The sequence below is a fragment of the Camelina sativa genome, chromosome 8 (assembly GCF_030686135.1).
Source record: "Camelina sativa cultivar CO46 ecotype springtype chromosome 8, ASM3068613v1".
NCBI classification, from domain to species: domain Eukaryota; kingdom Viridiplantae; phylum Streptophyta; class Magnoliopsida; order Brassicales; family Brassicaceae; genus Camelina; species Camelina sativa.
Window position 1 is genome coordinate 26,129,613 of NC_141887.1, and position 20,780 is coordinate 26,150,392.

Here is a 20,780-nt window from a genome sequence, read left to right on the forward strand (position 1 = left end):
GTCGTGCCATTGCCTCGGTCAAAGTTAAAACTGGATTAGGAATATGCAAGTTCTACATGATATTTTAAGTTCAACCAGATTAAATGTAAAATCTATTGCAAAATTTAATCTTACACAAAAAGGTATATATACTATTTGATTGAAAAATGAACCCAACTCATGCTAAAAGTGTAATCCGGTTTAGCTTTTAACTGAAGAAAACGAAATTGTTATCCAAAAATAGTTCAATCAAAAACTAAAATCTAAGGCTTATTGATTGGGTCATTGACAAAAACCAAAAAAATCTAATCATACATGCATGGTTGATGTGAACTGTTTTTTTTTTCTTTTCCTTGTAATCCCATTGGGCCATCATTATTGACGGTAAAAATAAAGTGTTTGGAAAGGGTAAAATTGTCACAAAGAAATAAGAACATGTATAAAGCAGAAATATCAAAAGCTTCTTCAGTCTTCACGCCCACTTTTTTTATTTCCTTATTTTCGTAAAGATTTGAGCTTTCTCTTCTCTTCTCTTATCCGTTAGAGTTTTGCTTGATTCGTCTTCTAAAGTCTCTTACACTCTCTCTGGATCTATTTGCTTCCTCCTATCGGTAAGCTAATATGAGAATCAACTTAATCATCCTTTTGTTTGTCTCTCTCTGCTCTCTGTTATCTTTCTTTTTTGTTACTTGGGGAAAAATTTGGTGTCAAAATTAGGAATCTCGAAGAAAATTTTGATTCAACTAACGCATAATGAAAAGTGATGTTCCCAGAATATGTAATTGTTCAATGCTGCAATAGTTTTAATTGTTATGATAATATCTGGTTTTGTTTTTGATGAGATGGTTCCACTCTTTTTTGTCTCAGATTTGGCTCTCAGCTGGATTACAACAAAGAAGTGAAACTGTTACAAATCTAAAAAAGTGCATAGGAAGAGAACAGAACAGAATGAGTTGGTTCACTGTGTACCGTAAAGTTGTGCCCTTGAATCTCTATTGCCGTGTTATTCTGTAAATTTCTTCTCTATCTTCAAATCCTCTTCTTCTTCTTCTTCTTCGTAATCCTCATCTTCTATAAATCTTATCTAATCTCTTTAATAATGGGATCCCAACGTTTCTACGTTTTTCATTGTGATCAGTATAGGATCAGCTAAACCATTCTCCTAAAACCCTTTAAAGCTAAATACTTTTCTCTTTTTTACTTCAAGTCATCTTTCTTTTTGGTAAGCTTGCTCTGTTCTGTGGAGCAAACTACTGTAGTAGTTTTACAATCAAGAGTTTGGAAAAGTGATGGTAAGTCAATCAGCTGGTCAGACAAGATTTCGAACATTGAAGTACGAGAACAACGGTGATTCCAACAAACCAACAATTGTAGTGAGGGTTATTGCTTGCTTTCAACCGATGGATAATTGTCAGGTTTGTTCCTGAAAAAAAAAATGTTATTTAACCTCTTTTGTCACACTTCACCATTGATAGTCTTGTTTCTAACACTATTGTGTCTGTGTTTCACTTTCAGGCTGAATACTTTAGACATATACTCAAACCAGTGACGTAGTTGGTTTGTGAGTTTGTGTTTGTATTTTTGGAGCTGGCCTTTATTTTTCGTTTTGTCTCTACTTTCTTATACAATTGTTTCAAGAAAGAATCAAGAAGCAGTGCGTTCATTACACATTTGAGCAAGAGCTTCCACAATAAGGTATGCTTACTGAATCTTTCCCTTTTTTATACTTTTACTTATAATGTTGATTCTGTTTGTGGCTATAGCTATTCTTGAGTTGGGTTTTTAATAGTATCTATCTCGTTTATAGTCATAGCCTTGTAAACTAATTTTTTCCCTTTACTTTTTTTCGTGCAGTATTGTATTCCTGTAAAGTTTCCTTGGCTTAAACTGCAGAGCATGCCTCTTGATACTAAGCAGCAGAAATGGTTGCCATTAGGCTTAAATCCTCAAGCTTGCGTCCAGGACACAGCTACTGAGTCTTCCCGTCCTGGAATCCCTTTTCCGGAACTCGGTAAAGTATATGCAGCTGAGCGTCAGTTGTGCTATTTGCAGCCACCGTTCCAGGCCTTGCTGCCAAGTTATGGTCAGCAGTCTTGTGGAAAACAAGTTTCATGTTTGAACGGGCGATCTAGCTACGCTGCTGCTCCAGAGGGGGCAACACTCAAGTCTTCTCGGAAAAGATTTCTAGTATTCGATCAGTCAGGGAATCAGACTCGTCTGTTACAATGTGGATTTCCTTTGCGGTTTCCTTCTTCTATGGATGCAGAGCGAGGGAACATTCTCGAGAAAGGGTTCAGCAAAGATCATGCCAGTCCAGAAAATATATTGCTCCATGAAGATCATGTTAATGGCGAAGAAGAGTCAGAGATGCACGAAGACACTGAGGAAATCAACGCGCTGCTGTATTCTGATGAAGACGACAATGATGGTTGGGAGAGTGATGATGAGGTGATGAGCACTGGTCACTCTCCATTCCCAGTTGAACAACAAGCGTGCTATAAAACAAGAGAAGAACTGGGTGAAACTGAAAGCAATGTTGATGGTCCACTTTGTAAAAGGCAGAAACTACTGGACCATTCATCCAGAGACTCATCACCATCCCTTGTGGTCACCACCAAGAGCTTCACTAAAGCCAAAGGCTTATCAGATGAAATACTTCCTGAATCCAACACGTCAAGCAAACAAGAAACGGGTTCTGGTCTAAGTGATGAGCAGTCAAGAAAAGAGAAGATTCACACTGCTCTGAGAATTCTCGAGAGCGTAGTTCCAGGGGCAAAGGGGAAAGAAGCTCTTTTACTACTGGACGAAGCCATTGATTACCTCAAGTTGCTGAAGCGAAACTTAAACAACTCATCAAAGGGTTTAAACAACCATTGGTGAAAAACCTAAGACCCATTTTGCTCTTATTGATAAGCATGTTTGGTTGGTTAAAGAGAAGACAAGGGACAAAAGATAATCAATGAGGTGAAGGACTGATGTAGAGATTCTCTCAATTTCATTAACGTGGGTTTGAAACAATTAGAACACGCCTGGTGACCCTAGTGGGACCGTATCCAGTGTTCATCTAGCTGGATCAATAGTGGTTTACTTTTGGATATGGCATGCTCTCTCTGAAAAAAACAAAGAACAAAAAAAGATCACTTTCTTCTGTGCTTGGAGTGGAAGAAAAGTGAAAGAAGGCAAAAAAGCAAAGTCTTGGTGGTGCTCATTGATCGTTAATAATTATCTTTTGTTTTTCCTCCTGGGTAATAATATCTCTGTGATGGTGGTGGTGGTGGGTGTGGATGAAGAAAATTCAAAAAGGCAAAAACTGAAAGTATATTTTGGGTGGTTGTGACTTGTGGAAATTGAAATCTTCTCACTTTCATTAGGTAAAAATTTATGTCCCCACTCTCTTTTGTCTCATTATTACTCTTCTGTTGCTATCAATCCCATATCTTGTCATTTTTTTTGTTCTTTTCAAAATCTCTGGCTCTTAAGCTCTTCAAGGGACTTGTACTACTATTATGTGTTTGTGTTATTTGCTTCTGTTGTTTCTCTCGTGAGTCTAACCATGTTTGTGTATCATGTTCATGTATATAAAACTTATAAGAATGTTAATAATGGAACAAGGCTTCTTACATGGTCGTTTTTTGTTTTAACCTTTCAAAATTTCATATTGTTTCTATACTAAAAGCAATAAAAGAGGCACACTTGCGAATATGCTACACTTGTTATTAAACAACATACAAAAGAACCTCCCTCTATTTCAACAAAAAATCGTAAGCAAAATCTTCTGGTGAAGAAATCGACGAGTTTCATGACCTCCAACGTAAAGAACAAAAGACAAATAAAAATCACAGTGTAGAGAAGGATCCTCTATTTTATTCATCCACCCTAAATGATGACTGATGATGAGCTTGATCTGATTCTTGCCAAGAGCATAAAAATTTCACAACTTATTCCTCATAGACTCCAATTTCATGAGACCTCATTTTCCAAGCTGCATTTCTTCTGAACCAAGAGCAAGTGAAAGTCGCTGGCTTTTTCCTCTAAACCGACATCTCGGAAAGCATTCAAAATCCTCGAGCAAGCAGAAGCATCAAACTCTGTCGTCTTAGATTCCTTCCACTGATCAATAACTTCCCCGGCTTCTCTTAAATGACCAAGCATTAGATAAGAAGAAAGAACACAAATGTAGCTTCTGCTGCTCAATTTCTGGTTAGTGTTTCTCAGAGACTTCCAAATCTGATCTATCATACCCTTGTTTCCTAATCCAGTGTGCAGAATCATAAGGAAGTCATATGTGACCCATTCTCTTTGCGAAATAGATTTCTCAGCTTCGACGGGTGTGGTAGACTCAGCATTATTCAGTCTACTACTGTTTACGTAGATGCTAGTAAGATCTATATATCGAACCCAACCCTCGCTAGAACTAACATCATCCCTCATCTCTTCGAGAATCTTTCTGAGCTCATCAATGTTGAAAGTTGCAGCACATGAACTTAGCCAGAGGTTGTAAGTAAAAATATCCGGAGAAACGTTTTTGCCCTTGAGCACTCCGATAACCTCAGGTACTTTCTCAACTTGCCCAACTGACATGTATAAAGTCATCATCTCGTTGTATGTGATAGCACCGAAACTGAGACCATCGGTCTCTATGATTCTCTTGAACAAGGCTTCAGCACGTTCGGTTTGTTTGGAGCCAGCATAAGCATGAAGGAGAGAAGTATAGGTTTCAGCTGTCTTTGACTCTATATCCAGACCTTCAAAGTAGCGTTCAGCTGCATCGATCCCGAAAACTTTTGAAATCAGATCAATGCGTGATGCGTAATCAGCATCTGAGATCTTAGATTCTTCATGGTGAACCATCCACTCTGTAACCTGTTCGTAAGAGACTTGAATAAGCTCATAGCAATGCGATTATTGGGCATAAACAGTCATAAACTACTCACTCCTCAATGCAAAATTCACACAAAGCAATCAATTTAGAAACTAGGAGCCACGAATTCCAATAAATTATCGAAGTTAGGTACCTCAAGAGCGTGTTTGTAACGGCGAGTTCTCCGAAGCTCTTTGGAGATGTCTCGAAGTTCATTGACTGTAATCTGATTCCCTTCACCTATCCATTTCTCGAGAACAGTAGTCGCGCTCCGTTTCGGAAGCCTCAATCTGAAAATCCGGCTCCTCAGATCGTCTTTCTCCTCCGATTCGAAAGATTCATCGACAAGGGAGCCTCCGATCGCTGCGTCAGCACTGTACGACCTCGAGAATCGCGATGATGATTCGGTGTTGCGAATGAAATTGCTTCCGCCGACAACACCATTGTTATTCGTCAATCGACTACATTCAGATTATAAGAACTGTGAATCAATTTTATCAGGAAAGAACGGAAAAAAATGAAATCAGTGAGAAACAAAGAGACTCACCATCTAAGAGTATGGAAGAGCGAGCGAGTCGCCATGGATTCTTAGATTCGTGTGAGTGACGACGACTGACGAACAAAAAAAAAAAAAAATCAAAAAACGATCACTTAACTTAGAAAATATAAATATTTAATGGGCCAATAAAATTCGGCCCATTAGCTCCCAGATAAACAATGGTCACACGGTAAGGGAGAAGCCACCGCCGATACCAGCGATGTGAGCAATTCGAAGAGATGAGCTGTTAACAACTTTCACTTGTTGGAATTTTTTTAAAAAATTCCCTCAAATTAATTCAAGCTTAATGTTTGAAATCATTAGTAAAAAATTATGATATATTGATGATAAAGGGGGGCCGTACAATACAACAATGGAAACTCGAAATAAGAGTCTTGCGACTACTGATTTAACCAAAATCCAAAACGGATCGAGAAAGTAGGAAAAAAAAAAAATGAATAAAGAAATAATGGTGATTTCATCGGATCCAGCTAGCGAGAGAGTCTAGATAGCCAAAACGGCAGCGCATACCAAAACGACGACGGATGCACCAAAAACTGTGTATCTGTTGGAAGCGGCGTTACTGCCCAATGCTGGAGCAGGAGCTTCTGACGGCGAATCAGAGATGGAAGACGGAGAGAGTGCTGGAGTGTCGACTGAAGAAGAATCAGCTTGAGGCGGCAATGCGGATGATTTAGGAGTCGGTGTTATGGACGAAGATGGAGAGATAATATTCCGTCTTCCTCCGCCGCTGGATGGAGCTGGAGCTGGAGCAGGAGACTGAGCAGCCACCACGGAAGAGATCAGGAGTGTCGCCACGACCAATAAAACTATGGTACTTCTGGCGATCGACATTGCCATGGTATTTTAAGAGAGAGATATGAATTTGTTGTTTCGCTGGCTGTCACTGAGTTTGCTTGCTCTGTTGTTTGTTGTATTTGGGTGAAGAAGACTACGGCTTTTGGCTTTTAGCTTCTTTATATAGAGTTGGAAAAAAATAGGGGTACGCTGTTTAGGAACGCGTTAAATCTGTAACGTTGATTTAAGAAAAGCGAAAACGAGTTAGATCGGACGGTTGTATATTTTCCTTTTGAGACGCAAAGTGTGAAATCGTGTAGTGGGGACAGGGTAAAGACAACGCGGTTGGATTCGTCCCTTTACCTACGGCGACAACGGCTCATTGAATCACGACCGTACGCGTGGCTGTAAATGAAAGAATATGGCCGTTGTGATAATAATAATACTAGTTTTTTTTCTCCTTTCGTGAGAAGAGCTTTATTTAAAGATAAAAATTAAATTCGCACGAAGAATTTTATTTTTCTCATGTAACGGTTGGTTATTTGGAGAAATCTGTTTTTTTTTTAATATGAGGTTGGCGAACCCAGGAAATAAATGTAGGGAGGTCAATTACATAACAAAAAAATTATTTGTGTCATATTGGTGGTTCGAACCCTGGTTTGGGGAGGTCAACACTATAGACATTATCATATGTGGTTTGGAGAGGTCAACACTATAGAAATTACCATCTGTGCTAGTGAAATATTGTATAATTACCATCTGTGCTAGTGAAATATTGTTTAATTTCCTTTGATTAAAAAGGTTTTAAACCTAATTTTACGGTTCCAAAATTTGCTTTTGTATGAAATTGTTTCACTCTTTTAATTTTAATTTTATTTTTTTCATAGAATGATATAATTAAGAAAAAAATTTCCGCTCGTCGTTTAAAAGGTTGAGCTTTAGTTTATGACGTTTAAAAGACCTTCGGTGTTGAGTGAGTTGATGGTGTCGTTTGCCACATTTTTTTTTTTGGTAAACTTAAAGCTTGACAGTATGTCAAGAATGTATATAAATAAACTAATCAGGCTCTCTAATTCATTATTTGTTCTTAGAGTAGTTATATGTATAACCAAATGCATGAGAATATTAAATTTTGGTTTTTGGTAAGTGCTACAAACACAAATCATATGGGGAGTTGCTATCATCGGGCTGAAACTTTTTATGCTGAAAATTATCAGCAGTATTATGCCTTTGGAGTCTTTAGTTTTGATATTGAAATCCTTACTGATTTTTATTTTTTTATTGAATCATTTGGATCAAAAGGTATAATGTCTTTCATTTACTGTTTATTATTTAAAACATATCATTCTTGTGTCACAAAGGGGAATCAAAGACTTATCTTCAGTTTGGTTTTTGCACAAAAAAAAAAGTTCTTCAGTTTGATTTTGCATCATATATTGATCGTAAACATTTCATCATATTTTATCAAAAACAAAAAGTATTAGAGTCTACCAAAGTAAAAGAAAACCGAAAAAAAAATTACTAATCATTTGAGTTCAATGATCTGATGTGAAGGTATTGCAAGATGTTTGAAGTGGAGGGGAGTGAGTATCTGCAAAGAATCACGAGATAGACTGGACAACATTGGACTTTGGATGCGAATGAAGTTGGACGCTAAAGTCCTAGGTGATTTTTTTTATGAGGTTCAGTGTTACCAAACCAAACTCTTAAAGCATGAGACCTTATTGAAAGAATATAAATAGTTGTAGGTGTAACTTATATCTCCAATAAAAACTTTATCAAACTTTTATTGGAGCTACTTCATTGATAGCTTACTGCTTTCACTCTCATCACCTAGTAGATACCATTGATTCGACAAGCCTGTTCCAAGCACTGAACACCAACCAACCCACTGGTCATTATTTAAGAATTTATGGGATAATTTAATTCAAGGAACCAAAAAGGTTAGATTGGTAGGAAAACTGGATAATAAAAATTAAATCATGTTTTCCACTCCCACAATATTGAATAGTAATAATACCATTGTTTAGTGAGCAATACGCGAAAGCCTATTAAGCCTATAGCTTTAGTTAAAAGTGAAAAAAGTGATACACTATTCTATATGTTCTCTTTCTCCTATCCCCCAAGTCCCAACATCACCTTTATTCTTTCATCATGCTTCTTTTTTTGTTTACCGTATCAATGCAAATTTTAACATAGTTAATTTCTTAATACGCTTTCCGGTTCTCTATGAAGTTTGATTCTCTTGATTTATAACAAGATAACAATATAAGGTTAAATTTCTTTTTAGGGGAAACTACAAATCGATTTTTATTATCGGAATTAAAATATATTTATATAAATCTAATCTTCACATACTTCAAAGATCGAATTTACAGTACAGTACAGGGCATAATAAAACGACAAAACAACACACATCCCTTTCCCCAAACTCCTCCGAACCAAACCGATAGATATCTACAACTTTTGTTTTTTTTGTTTTGAGTACAACAAGCTTTTTAAACTCGCCATCACCATTGATTCCTCGCCACGTGTCTCATTCAAGACCTTCTGGTATTCAAACCAAAGTCTTACACGTCGAAGTCTGAGGGTCCCACATCGCCGGCAAAAGATATTTCCTACCGGCGAGACCCAAAGCGTTGTAACTCGCTCCACTCGTCTTGTCTACGAGAACCCGACCCGCGTAACCCGGGTAAGCACCCGAACCGAATACACCGGTACAAGCCGCGACAGCTTCTTGAGACGGGTTTGTCACGGTGTTAACAAGAAGAGTCGCGAGGTTTATGATCATCCCGTCGACTCCGACGTCACCGTTAGGCGCGACTAGCGGCGGTGACTGAGGTCCGTAGATAGGCTGATGAAACGGCCACGCGCAGTAACCAGGACACTGCGTTTCAGAGTTCCCAACCCACACGTAAGCTCCACTTGCCTTTGACCCGTGAGTCCCGCATCGATTCATACAGAACCCTTCAACGGCGACGTCTTTCGCCGTTAATACGACCGTTATCGAACGAGCACCACCACCGTTAAGTTTGCTTGACAGAGCACGGAGGTAAGGGCTCTTCAGAGATTTTCCGATAGGGTAGTTCTCGAGGAGGAGCTGTTTACCGACGACTAAATTCGAGACGCCTTGTTTGTACTTCTCAGTCGTCTTCCACCACGCCGCGACGGAGGGGCCTTTTGCGACGGCGGGGGAACCGATAGAGCGGATGAAGTCGACGATGACTGACCGTTGGGTTGGTGTGAATTTCCCGTACCAAACGAGATTGAGAGTGACGCTTCCTTTCACTGGAATGCCGCTGTGGCGAGGCTTCTGCTCGACAACCGCGGCGGTGGAGAGGCTGACGGTGGTGGAGAGGAGAACGAAAAGAATGGCAAAACGGTAACTATAGGCCATCTTGGGAGGAGGAGGAGAAAGATGGCAGAGAGACTAGAGAGGTTTTGTTCTGTTTTTTGAATACGATGATGGGTTTGTGAAGCCACACTGAGAGCTTTATTTATATTAAACCGGAATATTTTTGAACAGCTGTAAAATGCGAAGAGCGTACATGTCAACGTACGCCACGTGGGTATATTTAATTGGTTAGGCAAGGGTTTTGGACAGCCTGTAGTGAGGTTCTTCTAGGGGTGACGTGGTAGTTTCCATAAACGTGTATTATAATCATTTTGTGTTTTTTTAAAAAGAAAAAATAAATAAATGTAGATATTATGCGACAAGGATAAACACTTCCGTGCATGTCCGGATAAAAGTTTATACTATTTACATTGAACAGTACACGTCTGGAGTCATTGAAAGGTGCGTTAATTCAATTTAATGAATTGAAAAGAAGAAAAAAAGAAAAAAAAAATTGTGGCTGTGAATGTTTTAAAGAACATTGCATTCTAAACGTTTTTGGGTGCACTTTGTCCAAAAAAAAAAAAAAAAAAAAACGTTTTTGGGTGTACCAAGTTTACATTTACAAATTGACTAAAACATGGGCGTTTTTGGAGTTGGAATTAAAGCTTTGATTCTTCGATATACACGATAACTTTCAGCAAAACTAGACATCTATCTAAACCGACATACAACTAACTACGCTAATATCGTAATAACCATGCTATGTAAAACGCTGCTTCCAGCTATTCAAAAATCTATTGTATTTGAGGAAACCCATAATGGTGATAAGCACTTGGTTTCTGTAGGGACCAAATCCTTGCGTATTTCAATAATATGAACTAGGTATTGTCAACATGTATATATGTATACAGTTATACTATAGAAATATCAAATATACAATGTGTGTTTCAGCAGTGGTCAGTAATAAGAAGGGGTAAGGCGTACGAACCACGCCCTTTCCTACGTCAATTATTGCCTTACATCTGCGTGGTCCAGTACTCTTCTCGTTTCTTTAGTCTCTTTTTAATTTGAAATATCTTTATCTTTATTCGCCTCTTTAAAAAAAAAAAATCTTTCACTATATATACCTTTTGCTTTATCTATCTAGATTCTAGAACGTTTTGAGAATTTTTCTCTATACTGTCTTTCTATAAGCATGGACATCGAATGATGCGGCCTCAAATTAAAAACATTAATAACTGTATCCTCCAAAACGTTATCTGATGCGGCACCACTTCTCTGTACATTTAAATATGAATACGGTCTTAAGTGTTAACTTAGACAATTAATTGCATATATGAATATGATAGTAGAACTGTAGAAAATGTAAACTCGGGTAAAAAATAGTAGAGCCGTTTACGTCAAGGCACGACATACGAGGATGATGAGCCTCGCAGGTCCCCTACATATGTGTAAAGATACGTTTATTAGAACTTGAAATATACGCCTATTTTACGTCACCTTGTCAGTAAACTACTCCCTTCTGTGTAATCTTTACCTTAGCTCTGCCTTCGTATAATTTAAATTTAACACGTGAATTTCAGTCCTACAAAGAAATATCTACTAAAATATCTGTCACCACAATAGTTTATGACAATACAAACTTTCCGTACAATGATAGAAAACAAAACCTTAAGATTAGGACAAATTAAATAACTGCAGTTACCATTTTAGCAGATAATTTAAATTACTTTTTTCATCTTTATAATTACAGAATTTTGTCACTACATAATATATACCAAAATTTCAAGTATTTTCCTATGATATTTTGTTTTTCTGGACTAATTTATGTAACATTGTGTTTCATAAAATCAGTTCTCATTAATTTTATTTCTCATAGTACAACAGGTTTACATCAAATCTGTATAAATTATAGTTATATATTTGTGTCAGTAATATGTAGTTATGTACTATATCACGTTTTAATTTGAATGACAACACAACGACAATATCAATAATACACAATAAAACGTATAATAATAGTATATTATATGTTTGGGTCATTGAAGTTAATTAATTAATATTATCTCTCCAACCAATAGACTAACTAATAGCGTGTAAGATTTTTTTTTTTTTTTTAAAGAAATACGAATCTAGAAAATAATACCCCACAACATTTATCCGGCTTATTCGAAAGCTAAATATTTGTTGTCAAGTTATAAATATAAATGTGTTTTGGTGTAAGCGTGCGTGTGGATAGGTATATGTAGTTGCCAAGGTGATTCGTAGGGCTATAAATTGAAATGAAAGGCGGCAAAAGTATGAAATAATACGAATGCCAAGCAATGCTTCGTTGGCATGATATGTGACACATTTATGGTTTGATGTCTTGTGAAAGTGACACATTATACGTGAAACGAGCGATTATACATAAGGCAAGAGCAGATATTTGTGTACATTATATGGCCTAACTTCAAAATGAAAAGAAAAATAAAATCAATCGGCCGCTACATATGACCTAACCTACTATAACACCCATTAATAGTAGTTGCTATCCAATTGGAAGGAAACTTACAAATAAAATTCAAGAAGAACCATAACTTAATTATTTAAAAATAAAAACAAAAAGATAACGTTATTCTAATTTCTAAGCAATATGAAAACCGAATCGGGTAAACAAAATAACAAAACGATGTCTAATGTTTTATATAAGTTGATTTAAAATTAAACCATGCTATTTTTTTCATTACAACAAGTTGGTGGTGAGGGCTTCGGTCAAAAGAAACTCGGAATGGAACAATGGAATTGCAAAGTTAATGGAATGGGCATGGCAACCGAAACAAAATATCCGCTTGAAGTTCATGTGATAGAACGGGAACAAGATTTTGTTATACAACTAAAAACATGTTTCAAATTCAAAAGATCACGTTAACAGATAAATTAAATGAATGATCATCTATTTTAAAAATGGTTTTATAGAAATTTAGCTATTATATAATATTATCGTATTACAATTATAAGCTTAACAGTTAATTAATACTTGATTGGATATATTTCTACTTGATGAAAAAGATATGAAATTTTGAATAAGATGTGTATATATATATATATATGTCGGCAAAGTCAATTAAAGTTAGCTAGGCGCATGTATGTAATGTTAAAAACACCCATTCCCCTCCATATCTGAACTTTTGACTTTAAGGGTAAACGTAACAGTCTTATGGGCAAATGTTGCATGCATGCCCACTTCTATCATTGTCATTCTCCGTTTTTTTCCCTATTATTTTTTTTTGGGTCAAAGAATGTAAAAGTTGGAGCATCTATATACGAAACAAAAGCATAATTGAATTATGTGGTTTCAAATTGCGTTGAAAGTTTTTTCTTGTTCGAACGCGTTGAAAGTTTTTCTAAAATATGGTTCATAAAAGCATAACATTTTCATTTTCTGACAAATATTTATAAAACATGTATACAAATTTTAATATTGCATTTAGGAATTATAAGAAAATTTTAAGTTAAATATTGTCATTTCAGTATTGTAATACACTAGCTATTACAACATGCAAACGTTAAAATTTACAAACACACACAAAAGAAAACATAAAAATCATTATAATTATAGTGCAATGACGACAACTACCACCACACTTATAAAAATAATAAAATCATAACGACGTTGCTTTAACAACTACAATAATTAAACTTTTGTATTGACTGGAGATGCTGAAAAAGACTAGCGAAAGCAATGTAAGTCCAACTACATTATTAGTTCTGTATATAAATTAAATCGTCATTTTTTGTATTAGATGATTGTATGGAACTAGCATATATAATTTGCCAAAGAAATTACACGATAGCAAAGATGTATATAAGTCGTACTTTTTTGTGCGTGATTTAAACAAGCAACGTAATATAATGTAAAAATAACGAGTCTTTCTATAGAATTATTAAAAACGCACAGACGAGATAAAAAAAAACTACAGTAATTTGTTTACAATTTCATAATTTGCTGTTTTTGCAAATAAATGAGTGAATATACGCAACAAAATATAAAGGGGTCAGTGTCTCAAATTAAATCTTGTTGTCCTCTGATCATCAATGTAAAACGTCACGACGTACTTGTCTGTATCCGATGTGTGCCGGCAATTTCATCAAACCCACACAAGAGCTTCAATAATTATTAGTCCGCAGAAGCAGCCAATAACACATCAAACTATTCGCTATTTTAATTTCTTAATAAATCACATAAATTTTCATGAGCCAAAAAATGTTAGTAACAGGCATGATCCACACCCCTTATATATAAGCTAAAAAACGCCACTAAGTGAAGTCTCACAATATCAGTGAAATAGCTATTAAAAAATACTAGTGAAATAATTAAATGTACTACGTACATCTCTTGGTTTAACGAAAGAAAAAAAGACACAAGGATCCAATCATTATAATTTTGAGGATAAGTTGGGTTGGATAATCTATAAAATATTGTGAGGTGTATATGTTGGTCTTACATTGCCGCCGACCGACCGACCAGCTTCTCATATTGACAAACCACTCTCTCTAAAACAAAGATTGGTCCCAGTTCTCTTGTCTTGCATAGGAAGTACATATTATTGGAATATTACCAATATAAACTAGAGAGAGCATCGTACAACAGAATTGGACAATATATAAAGTCGACAGGGGAGCCACACAAGATTGTTGGACTAAGATAAAAACTGTACATTGATAAAATTATAAACTCTGGGAGCTTAATCTTATAAAACCGCTTTTTTCTTTTTAATTTTCCAGTGTCCTAAATTTCTTCCCCAAAGCCCAACAATAGAAAACAAAGGCCACTTAAAAATAATTTTAGGCCATTTTAATTGTTATCGGATATATATTTCTTTTGTATTTCACTAAAATGTAGCTCGGCATTGTGATTACCATTGGCATATTGACCTTGTATTATTTAAGTTGATCAAGTTCTTGTGCAAGTGAAGAATTGAGTCTATTTTTCATTAATCGTTCGTGGCTCTATCTGTTATATGAAATCATCAAGGTCGATCTGTCGTGGATAAAAGTAATAGTACGTACGTGTTTGTGATATATAATATATATAATTCCCTAATAGAGAGACGTTCATGTTTTAAGCTTTTAAAAACAAGAAAAGGAAAATCACACCTTTCAAGTGCTATGACAAGAAATAGTGTAATAAAGAATTGGTTATTTTATACATATCGTCTCTGAATGGAACAAGAAACAAATAACTAAAAAAAAAAAAAATTAGAATACAGAATTAATCACAGAGAGTCGATGAGAAAAGATTTCAAATGCTTGACAAATTCCTTGGACTTCTCTAAGTTGACAGCATGTCCTGCGTTCTTGATCACCACTATCTCTGCACTTTCTCCTATATGTCTGTTTTCACCATATTCATACATATAAATTCTATAGTTTCACAGAAAGAAAAGTATTTAAAAAATCCAAGATTAATAATACTACTACCTTTTCAATCTGTAACCTAGTTCCACTGGAAATATTTGATCTTCTTCACCCCATATGATCAACGATTTCTAATTCAACCCCAACACCAAAAAGCACACACAATGTTAAATAATGAAGAAGGGAGTACAAAAAGAAAAGTTTATGTAATGTGTCACACATATATATATATATATATATATATATATATATATGCACCTGTTTGATCCTAGGAAGATCTGAGAGTCTCCGATCTTTGAGTATTGATCTGATCAAATCTTTCTTCTCCTCTACAAACTCCGTACACATTACCTTCCAACATTTTCAAATTTGCAATTCTCAAAACTCCAAAAAAAACATTAATCAAAATTATAAAAGAATTAAAAAAAAGAAAAGAGAAACTTACATCGATGAAATCCCAGAGGAAAAACGAAGGAACACCTTTGATAGGCTTAACGAAAGAGAATCTAATAAGCTCCTTAAGCTTCTCCGGCGTCTGAGGTATCAAAATCCCCGTAGCTTCATCCAAGTTCGGCACTTTAAACAACCCGTCCTCCATGTCCTTCTCTTCCAAGCAAACCCCTGCGCAGCACAGCACAAGCTTCTCAACTTTCTCCGGAAACTGCGCCACTAAACTGTACCCGACGAACCCACCGTAGCTGATCCCGACGATGTTCATCCTCTGAACACCGTGCGCTTCCATTAACCTCATCAAACACAGAGCCTGGAACGACTCTGATCTGTTTGGTTCCGACGTGGATGATAACCCGAAAAAGAGGAGATCAGGGACGTAGACGTTGAATCTTCCGGTGAAAGCACGGAGATGTTCTCCGTATTGCCACATTGCGTTGGCTCCGAAGCCGTGTACGAGGAGGAGGTTAGGTTTAGATCGGTTAGGGTATTTAGGGATCCAGCAATGCATAGCTGTCGATGCGATTGAATTGCCGTGGGAGAGATCGGTTGTTACGGAACGTAGACCGGCGTTTGCGAATGATTGACGGAATAACCAATCTCTCGATGCCGTGAAGCTGAAGCATCTCAACAGTTTCAGATGATCAAACATCTCTTTCCTTTTTTTTTCTCTTCTTTAGAAACGAAGCAGAGAAACAGAGGAGGAGGAGATAAAGCGTGACGATGAACAAAGAGGAAAAAAAAAAACAGATTTCAGTTATTTGTCGAGAAATTAAGTAATTTATAATCCACGTCCCTGTAATTTTATGAAATTTTAGTAATGGACTTTTTTTGGAGGAGAGAGTTGTTGTATAAAACAATTGTGTAAAGAAGCTAAAAAAAGAGACAGATAGGATCAGGATTAAAAAGTAAATTAGAGGTAAAAAAGGTTTCATCCTAATCTATACAGATGATGATGATGATGATGATGATGATGTAGCAAAACCCACAAAAATTATTTAAAAGCTGTCGGAGATTCCAATCATGAACCTTTTTAGAGTGTTTTAGATAGGTAAAACTTGGTGAAACAATAAATAAAATCATTCCTCTTGTAAGGTTTTTTCTTCTAACTCATGAGTTTGCGGAGACGCTTCTCAGCAATCTTTGCCGTCTTGTTCTGGGGTTCTAGGACCAATGCGTGCCTAAAATCTGCAGTATTTGATCAAACCATATTATTATTATTATTATAATCTTTTTAACATTCTGAAGCTTAAATAAGAAGAGCAAGTCTTGTAATAAACTGAGAATCTGAGAGAGCAGACCTGCAGCAGCTTCCTTGTACCGTACAAGTGATTCTCTCGCAGTGCCTCGTCTCAGATATGCCTTCACATTCTGTATAAAACAATAACGAAAGTATAAGAATCCAAAGATTCCTACTTCTTTCAAGTCTGACTACTAAGTGATTGAGTAATCCAAAGATTCCAGCTAAAGTGTGTGTACTTGCGCACACTCAACTATGAAACATAGCTAAACTGTGCAAGATGGAGAAATATAGAAAGGTTAGGTAATCAATCTGCACCTTCTTATCGATCGATATAGCCTCGGTACAATCTTCTTCAGCTTGTTGAAAGCTACAGGCAAATTCTCAGGTCAGACGAGCATATATATTAATAGATTATCTTCAGATCAGAATGAAAGATATGACGTGATCAATTACCAGCCAAGTTCCAAGTATGCTGCAGCTCTATTGCAATAATAAGTAGCATTTGCTCCATTCAATTTGATCGCTTCAGTATAAAAGTTTACTGCCTTATTCCATTGTCGCCCCTTGTAAGCAGCATTTCCCTGGAATTACATCTATCCACTGTTAACTTTCTTTAAAAATAGATCATTCCAATACCAATAGCATATATAGATCACAACCAAATAAACTATTTGTCAAAGTCAAAGGAGATAGTTGTACCTTTTCCTTCATAAGCTCAGAAGCCTCGATACTACCATTGGTGTTAGACACTGGATCCAAGCTGGATGCAATTTCGGATTGGTCTTGAAGGGATGCATATACATCGAGAATTGTATCGAGAAGGAACTTATCACCTCCATAGTAAGTGAGAAACGACACGGATATTGGACATTCACCGTGTTCCCCTAAAGGAATTGTAACCTGTAGAATATGTATATTGTGTCATGAGTTATGACTAAAGACTGAAGGGTAACAAAAAGGGAACAAGAATGTCCTACCAACATTGAAAGAGAGAAAGAGGAAATGGGAATATACCTGACAACATCCAGACATGCTAGCGATGCTGGAGAGTGCATAATTTCGATCAAGAAACTCCTTCAAAGAGTTCTTGTTCTTTGTGTTCAGCTTTGGAGGGGGATCAGCAACTGTGGGGATAACCAGAATTCCATCTTCCTAGTAATAAGATACCAATAGATGGTTAATCATAATAATATAGAACAACAAAAGCATAGTGGAAGCCCCAAAAATGAAATACTACAACCACTTCTGTATTTCTGGAGCAAATTGTCCTCAAGACACAGATGGCTTTGAAAATTTTTACATTTCCAAAAATCGAAGTTTACCTTTAGAAGGCTCTGAATGGCGCCCCGCATCTCAGTTTTCACTTTGTAGAGTGATTTAATGCTCTCGTTTCTGCTGTTTAGAGCTGTAACAACATCATTGGAAAATCTTGGCCCTAGAAACGATTTGCACGTTTGCGACCATTCTTCATGATTTGTTTTGAACTCATGCCTGGTTAAAAGAAAATAGTTACCTTTAGCAAAGAGAGAATAACATCAATCTTTTACTGCATCAGTTGAACAGCAAATAGAGAGAAAAAAAATAGTATTGATGCAGTAAAAATTTCAAGAAGTGTGAGCTTCATATATACCTTTGTATTGCCAACATGACAGATGAAAGAGCCTTCAAAGTTGATGCTGAGTTTTGGGATTTTCCAGATTCCTCACAGAATTCCGCAAGACTTGGTACATTTGAAGCCACATGTTGGCCAACGTTTACATGTTTTGGAGTCTGGTCTGCATGAGCCAGTGGTCAAGAGACGTAAGATATGATTCTAAAGGAGGGCAAAGAGGAGGAAACAATACAAATACAAACTTACAGCCAGATAAATTTTCGATTGCCTTTCTGACAACATGCACATACTTTTGCTTGGGAATGTCAGAGAGCTCAAATAAATCATCAGCGAAGATTAAAGATCTTTGCCTTTTATGTGGTATTGCACTCAGATTTAGTAGGGCATGCCCAACTTGACACAAAACAGACGGGTCACGAGCAAACCATCCTACAGAAAAGTTCAATAGAAAAATTAGTCAGGAAGGCAAACACCTAGAGTAACAGTGACCACAGAAACTACAGAAAAAAAAGGAAAGGGATTTGACAAGTACAAAGATTCCTCGTATGATTCCGATACAAATATACTAAAAACTTCATACCAATGAATGAAATAGCTTCCTAAACAATGTTTTATACAGGAGGGGGAGATAATGTAATGTACCAACAGTCTCTAGGCTCTGGGAAGTGGGCAAAACTCCAACTGAAGAAACAGTCCCCTGAGATGGTCGAAAACCGAGAATACCACAAAACGATGCTGGGATTCTAACACCGCCAGTGGTATCAATCCCTGCAAATCAAGCATTTTGTGATTAGCACAAAGAATCATAAGTAGACCAAACAAGTACATTGCCGAAAGAAAACAAAGAGATTAAAAAAGTACCAAGTGAAAAGTCAACGAGTTCAGCCCCAACAGAAACTGCTGAGCCACTGGAACATCCTCCAGGAACATTAGATGGCATCAACGGATTAATAGGAGTGCCATAGTGCTTGTTTTCTCCGATAACCCTGTATAAAAAAATCACATTCAAAACCCAAACTTTGTCCAAACCAGTTACCGGAAGCTCATGTCAGTAATGATGGGAATGGAGAAATACCCAAAACCAAGCTCATCCATGATAGTCTTGCCAACACAAGTAGCTCCATTCTTCAAGAGCGTAGTGATAACCACAGCAGTTTTCTCAGCAGCCTCGTGAGTCTTCTTCCATTGTGGACTACCAAATCCTGTGATATAATCCTTAACATGGAATCTGTCAAAAAAAGCCATAAACCCCCAATAAATAAAAAACTTTCTTCAATTCATTAACACATGACTTCGTCTAAAGCAAGTCAAAATTTCAACTAAACCACAAAAGTTTAAAACTTTATAAGTGAAGATCATTAAATAAACAAGAAAAAATAAAGTCATAACATGATTCGATTCGATTCGATCTCTGGAAAAGGAAAATAAAGTTTTGATCTTTGAGAGAGAGAGAGAGAGATACATACGCGTCGGATATGGAGAAGGTAAGATCAGAGAGGGATTGTTTAGCAGCAGGAGGAGGCGGCGGAGGAAAAGGAAGAAGCTCGAAACGATCTAAGAAAGCACAAAAGTCTTCTTCTCTAAGGGCTTTGATCCGCCGCTTACGAGTCTCCGCCAGAATCACGATCCCGGCCAAGGTGACGCCGATCACAACCCATACCTTTGGATTCGAGGCATTGCTTTGAATTAAAGTAAGCGTACTCGACATAACGCGAGATCTCAGAAGAAGAAGAAGGAACGAGAAAGAGAAGAGAGAGAGAGAGACAAGGGTTTTAGGAGGGTTTAAGAGAGAAAAAGGGGGAAGACAAAGATGGGGAGAGCAACCAAATAATGCTATCGTGCGCAGGCAGTGTGTTTGGTTTAACCTACGAGTTATGTTTTGTATGACTTGGTGAGCCGTGAGCTCGAGTCGGTCTGCCCAAGGCGAATCTTCTTTTTGGTTTCCTTGGAGACTTACAATTATAATTAAATAATATCAGATTTTGATAAAGAAACATCAAGAAAATTATAATTTTAATGATGGTAAGAATTAAAAAAAATTAAAAGAATTTTTCATATTATACTTTCCTACTTGTTTTTTTTTTGAAAAAAGAAATGTGTACTCTAAATTTCTCTAATTTTTTATATGTTTTTATTGAACTTTTCTACTTGTGGAAAACTATATTTTAAGCAAGTCAAAAAACCTATAAACCTCTACTGGAAAAAAAAAGAGAAGAAAACTTGATATATTTATCGACAATATAAAAACAAAATATCTAAAATATTTCTGTAATTTATTTGTTAAGTTTCCATATTCTGTAGCCTTGCCCGTCAATCCAATTTTATCTTCAGTAAATAGGAAAATCCAGATTGAATTTTTTAATATTTAATGGCTTACCAATCCAAATTTAGTTGATAAAATTGCATGTCGAAATTAAAATAATCTTATTCATAATTTGGCTCAATACCATACCATCAATAATATGATGTATGGAATTGTAAGAAAAGGATAACAGAAGAATCTTCTAGACGGATACAGAGTAATCCAACACTTGACTATACATATATAAGTAAGTATATAAC

At 36.4% G+C, this 20,780-nt stretch overlaps 6 protein-coding genes across 6 annotated transcripts; 1 reads left to right on the forward strand and 5 right to left on the reverse strand.

Annotated features, from left to right (window-relative positions):
* Positions 1 to 266: 266 nt before the first annotated feature.
* Positions 267 to 3,599, forward strand: LOC104708171 (transcription factor bHLH143). Its single transcript, XM_010424678.3, has 4 exons — positions 267 to 590; positions 847 to 1,394; positions 1,495 to 1,674; positions 1,834 to 3,599. Exon 4 carries the CDS (start codon positions 1,876 to 1,878, stop codon positions 2,857 to 2,859), a length of 984 nt encoding a protein of 327 aa, XP_010422980.2. The 5' UTR covers positions 267 to 590; positions 847 to 1,394; positions 1,495 to 1,674; positions 1,834 to 1,875; the 3' UTR covers positions 2,860 to 3,599.
* A 73-nt stretch (positions 3,600 to 3,672) lies between these two features.
* Positions 3,673 to 5,737, reverse strand: LOC104708172 (pentatricopeptide repeat-containing protein At5g09450, mitochondrial). The gene is made up of 3 exons (XM_010424679.2): positions 5,388 to 5,737; positions 4,995 to 5,301; positions 3,673 to 4,842 (listed from the first exon to the last, which is right to left on the reverse strand). Exons 1-3 carry the CDS (start codon positions 5,420 to 5,422, stop codon positions 3,940 to 3,942), a joined length of 1,245 nt encoding a protein of 414 aa, XP_010422981.1. The 5' UTR covers positions 5,423 to 5,737; the 3' UTR covers positions 3,673 to 3,939.
* On the reverse strand, positions 5,699 to 6,239 carry LOC104708173 (uncharacterized). Its single transcript, XM_010424680.3, has one exon. The coding sequence runs from the start codon at positions 6,237 to 6,239 to the stop codon at positions 5,883 to 5,885; it is 357 nt and encodes a 118-aa protein (XP_010422982.1). The 3' UTR covers positions 5,699 to 5,882.
* A 2,216-nt stretch (positions 6,240 to 8,455) lies between these two features.
* Positions 8,456 to 9,799, reverse strand: LOC104708174 (protein EXORDIUM-like 4). Its single transcript, XM_010424681.3, has one exon. The coding sequence runs from the start codon at positions 9,571 to 9,573 to the stop codon at positions 8,734 to 8,736; it is 840 nt and encodes a 279-aa protein (XP_010422983.1). The 5' UTR covers positions 9,574 to 9,799; the 3' UTR covers positions 8,456 to 8,733.
* A 4,816-nt stretch (positions 9,800 to 14,615) lies between these two features.
* Positions 14,616 to 16,112, reverse strand: LOC104708175 (uncharacterized). Its single transcript, XM_010424682.2, has 4 exons — positions 15,359 to 16,112; positions 15,172 to 15,264; positions 14,977 to 15,044; positions 14,616 to 14,889 (listed from the first exon to the last, which is right to left on the reverse strand). Exons 1-4 carry the CDS (start codon positions 16,013 to 16,015, stop codon positions 14,772 to 14,774), a joined length of 936 nt encoding a protein of 311 aa, XP_010422984.1. The 5' UTR covers positions 16,016 to 16,112; the 3' UTR covers positions 14,616 to 14,771.
* Positions 16,113 to 16,255: 143 nt separating this feature from the next.
* On the reverse strand, positions 16,256 to 20,466 carry LOC104708176 (outer envelope protein 64, mitochondrial). Its single transcript, XM_010424683.3, has 13 exons — positions 19,685 to 20,466; positions 19,294 to 19,446; positions 19,080 to 19,204; positions 18,861 to 18,986; positions 18,465 to 18,647; positions 18,237 to 18,381; positions 17,929 to 18,097; positions 17,621 to 17,758; positions 17,306 to 17,506; positions 17,060 to 17,187; positions 16,922 to 16,973; positions 16,665 to 16,734; positions 16,256 to 16,551 (listed from the first exon to the last, which is right to left on the reverse strand). The coding sequence occupies exons 1-13, from the start codon at positions 19,924 to 19,926 to the stop codon at positions 16,469 to 16,471; spliced, it is 1,815 nt and encodes a 604-aa protein (XP_010422985.2). The 5' UTR covers positions 19,927 to 20,466; the 3' UTR covers positions 16,256 to 16,468.
* Positions 20,467 to 20,780: the final 314 nt, after the last annotated feature.

Coding starts and splice junctions, on each gene's coding strand:
- LOC104708176 (XM_010424683.3), bottom strand. CDS start 19,926: ATGTCGAGTACGCTTACTTTAATTCAAAGCAATGCCTCGAATCCAAAG. Junction 19,205..19,293: donor ATGGATGAGCTTGGTTTTGG/GTATTTCTCCAT, acceptor TTTTTTATACAG/GGTTATCGGAGAAAACAAGC. Junction 18,648..18,860: donor CCAGAGCCTAGAGACTGTTG/GTACATTACATT, acceptor ACTTTTCTGTAG/GATGGTTTGCTCGTGACCCG.
- LOC104708171 (XM_010424678.3), top strand. CDS start 1,876: ATGCCTCTTGATACTAAGCAGCAGAAATGGTTGCCATTAGGCTTAAAT.
- LOC104708174 (XM_010424681.3), bottom strand. CDS start 9,573: ATGGCCTATAGTTACCGTTTTGCCATTCTTTTCGTTCTCCTCTCCACC.
- LOC104708173 (XM_010424680.3), bottom strand. CDS start 6,239: ATGGCAATGTCGATCGCCAGAAGTACCATAGTTTTATTGGTCGTGGCG.
- LOC104708172 (XM_010424679.2), bottom strand. CDS start 5,422: ATGGCGACTCGCTCGCTCTTCCATACTCTTAGATG. Junction 5,302..5,387: donor CTCTTCCATACTCTTAGATG/GTGAGTCTCTTT, acceptor ATCTGAATGTAG/TCGATTGACGAATAACAATG. Junction 4,843..4,994: donor GTTACAAACACGCTCTTGAG/GTACCTAACTTC, acceptor TCTTACGAACAG/GTTACAGAGTGGATGGTTCA.
- LOC104708175 (XM_010424682.2), bottom strand. CDS start 16,015: ATGTTTGATCATCTGAAACTGTTGAGATGCTTCAGCTTCACGGCATCG. Junction 15,045..15,171: donor ATCTTCCTAGGATCAAACAG/GTGCATATATAT, acceptor GGGTTGAATTAG/AAATCGTTGATCATATGGGG. Junction 14,890..14,976: donor CTAGGTTACAGATTGAAAAG/GTAGTAGTATTA, acceptor TGGTGAAAACAG/ACATATAGGAGAAAGTGCAG.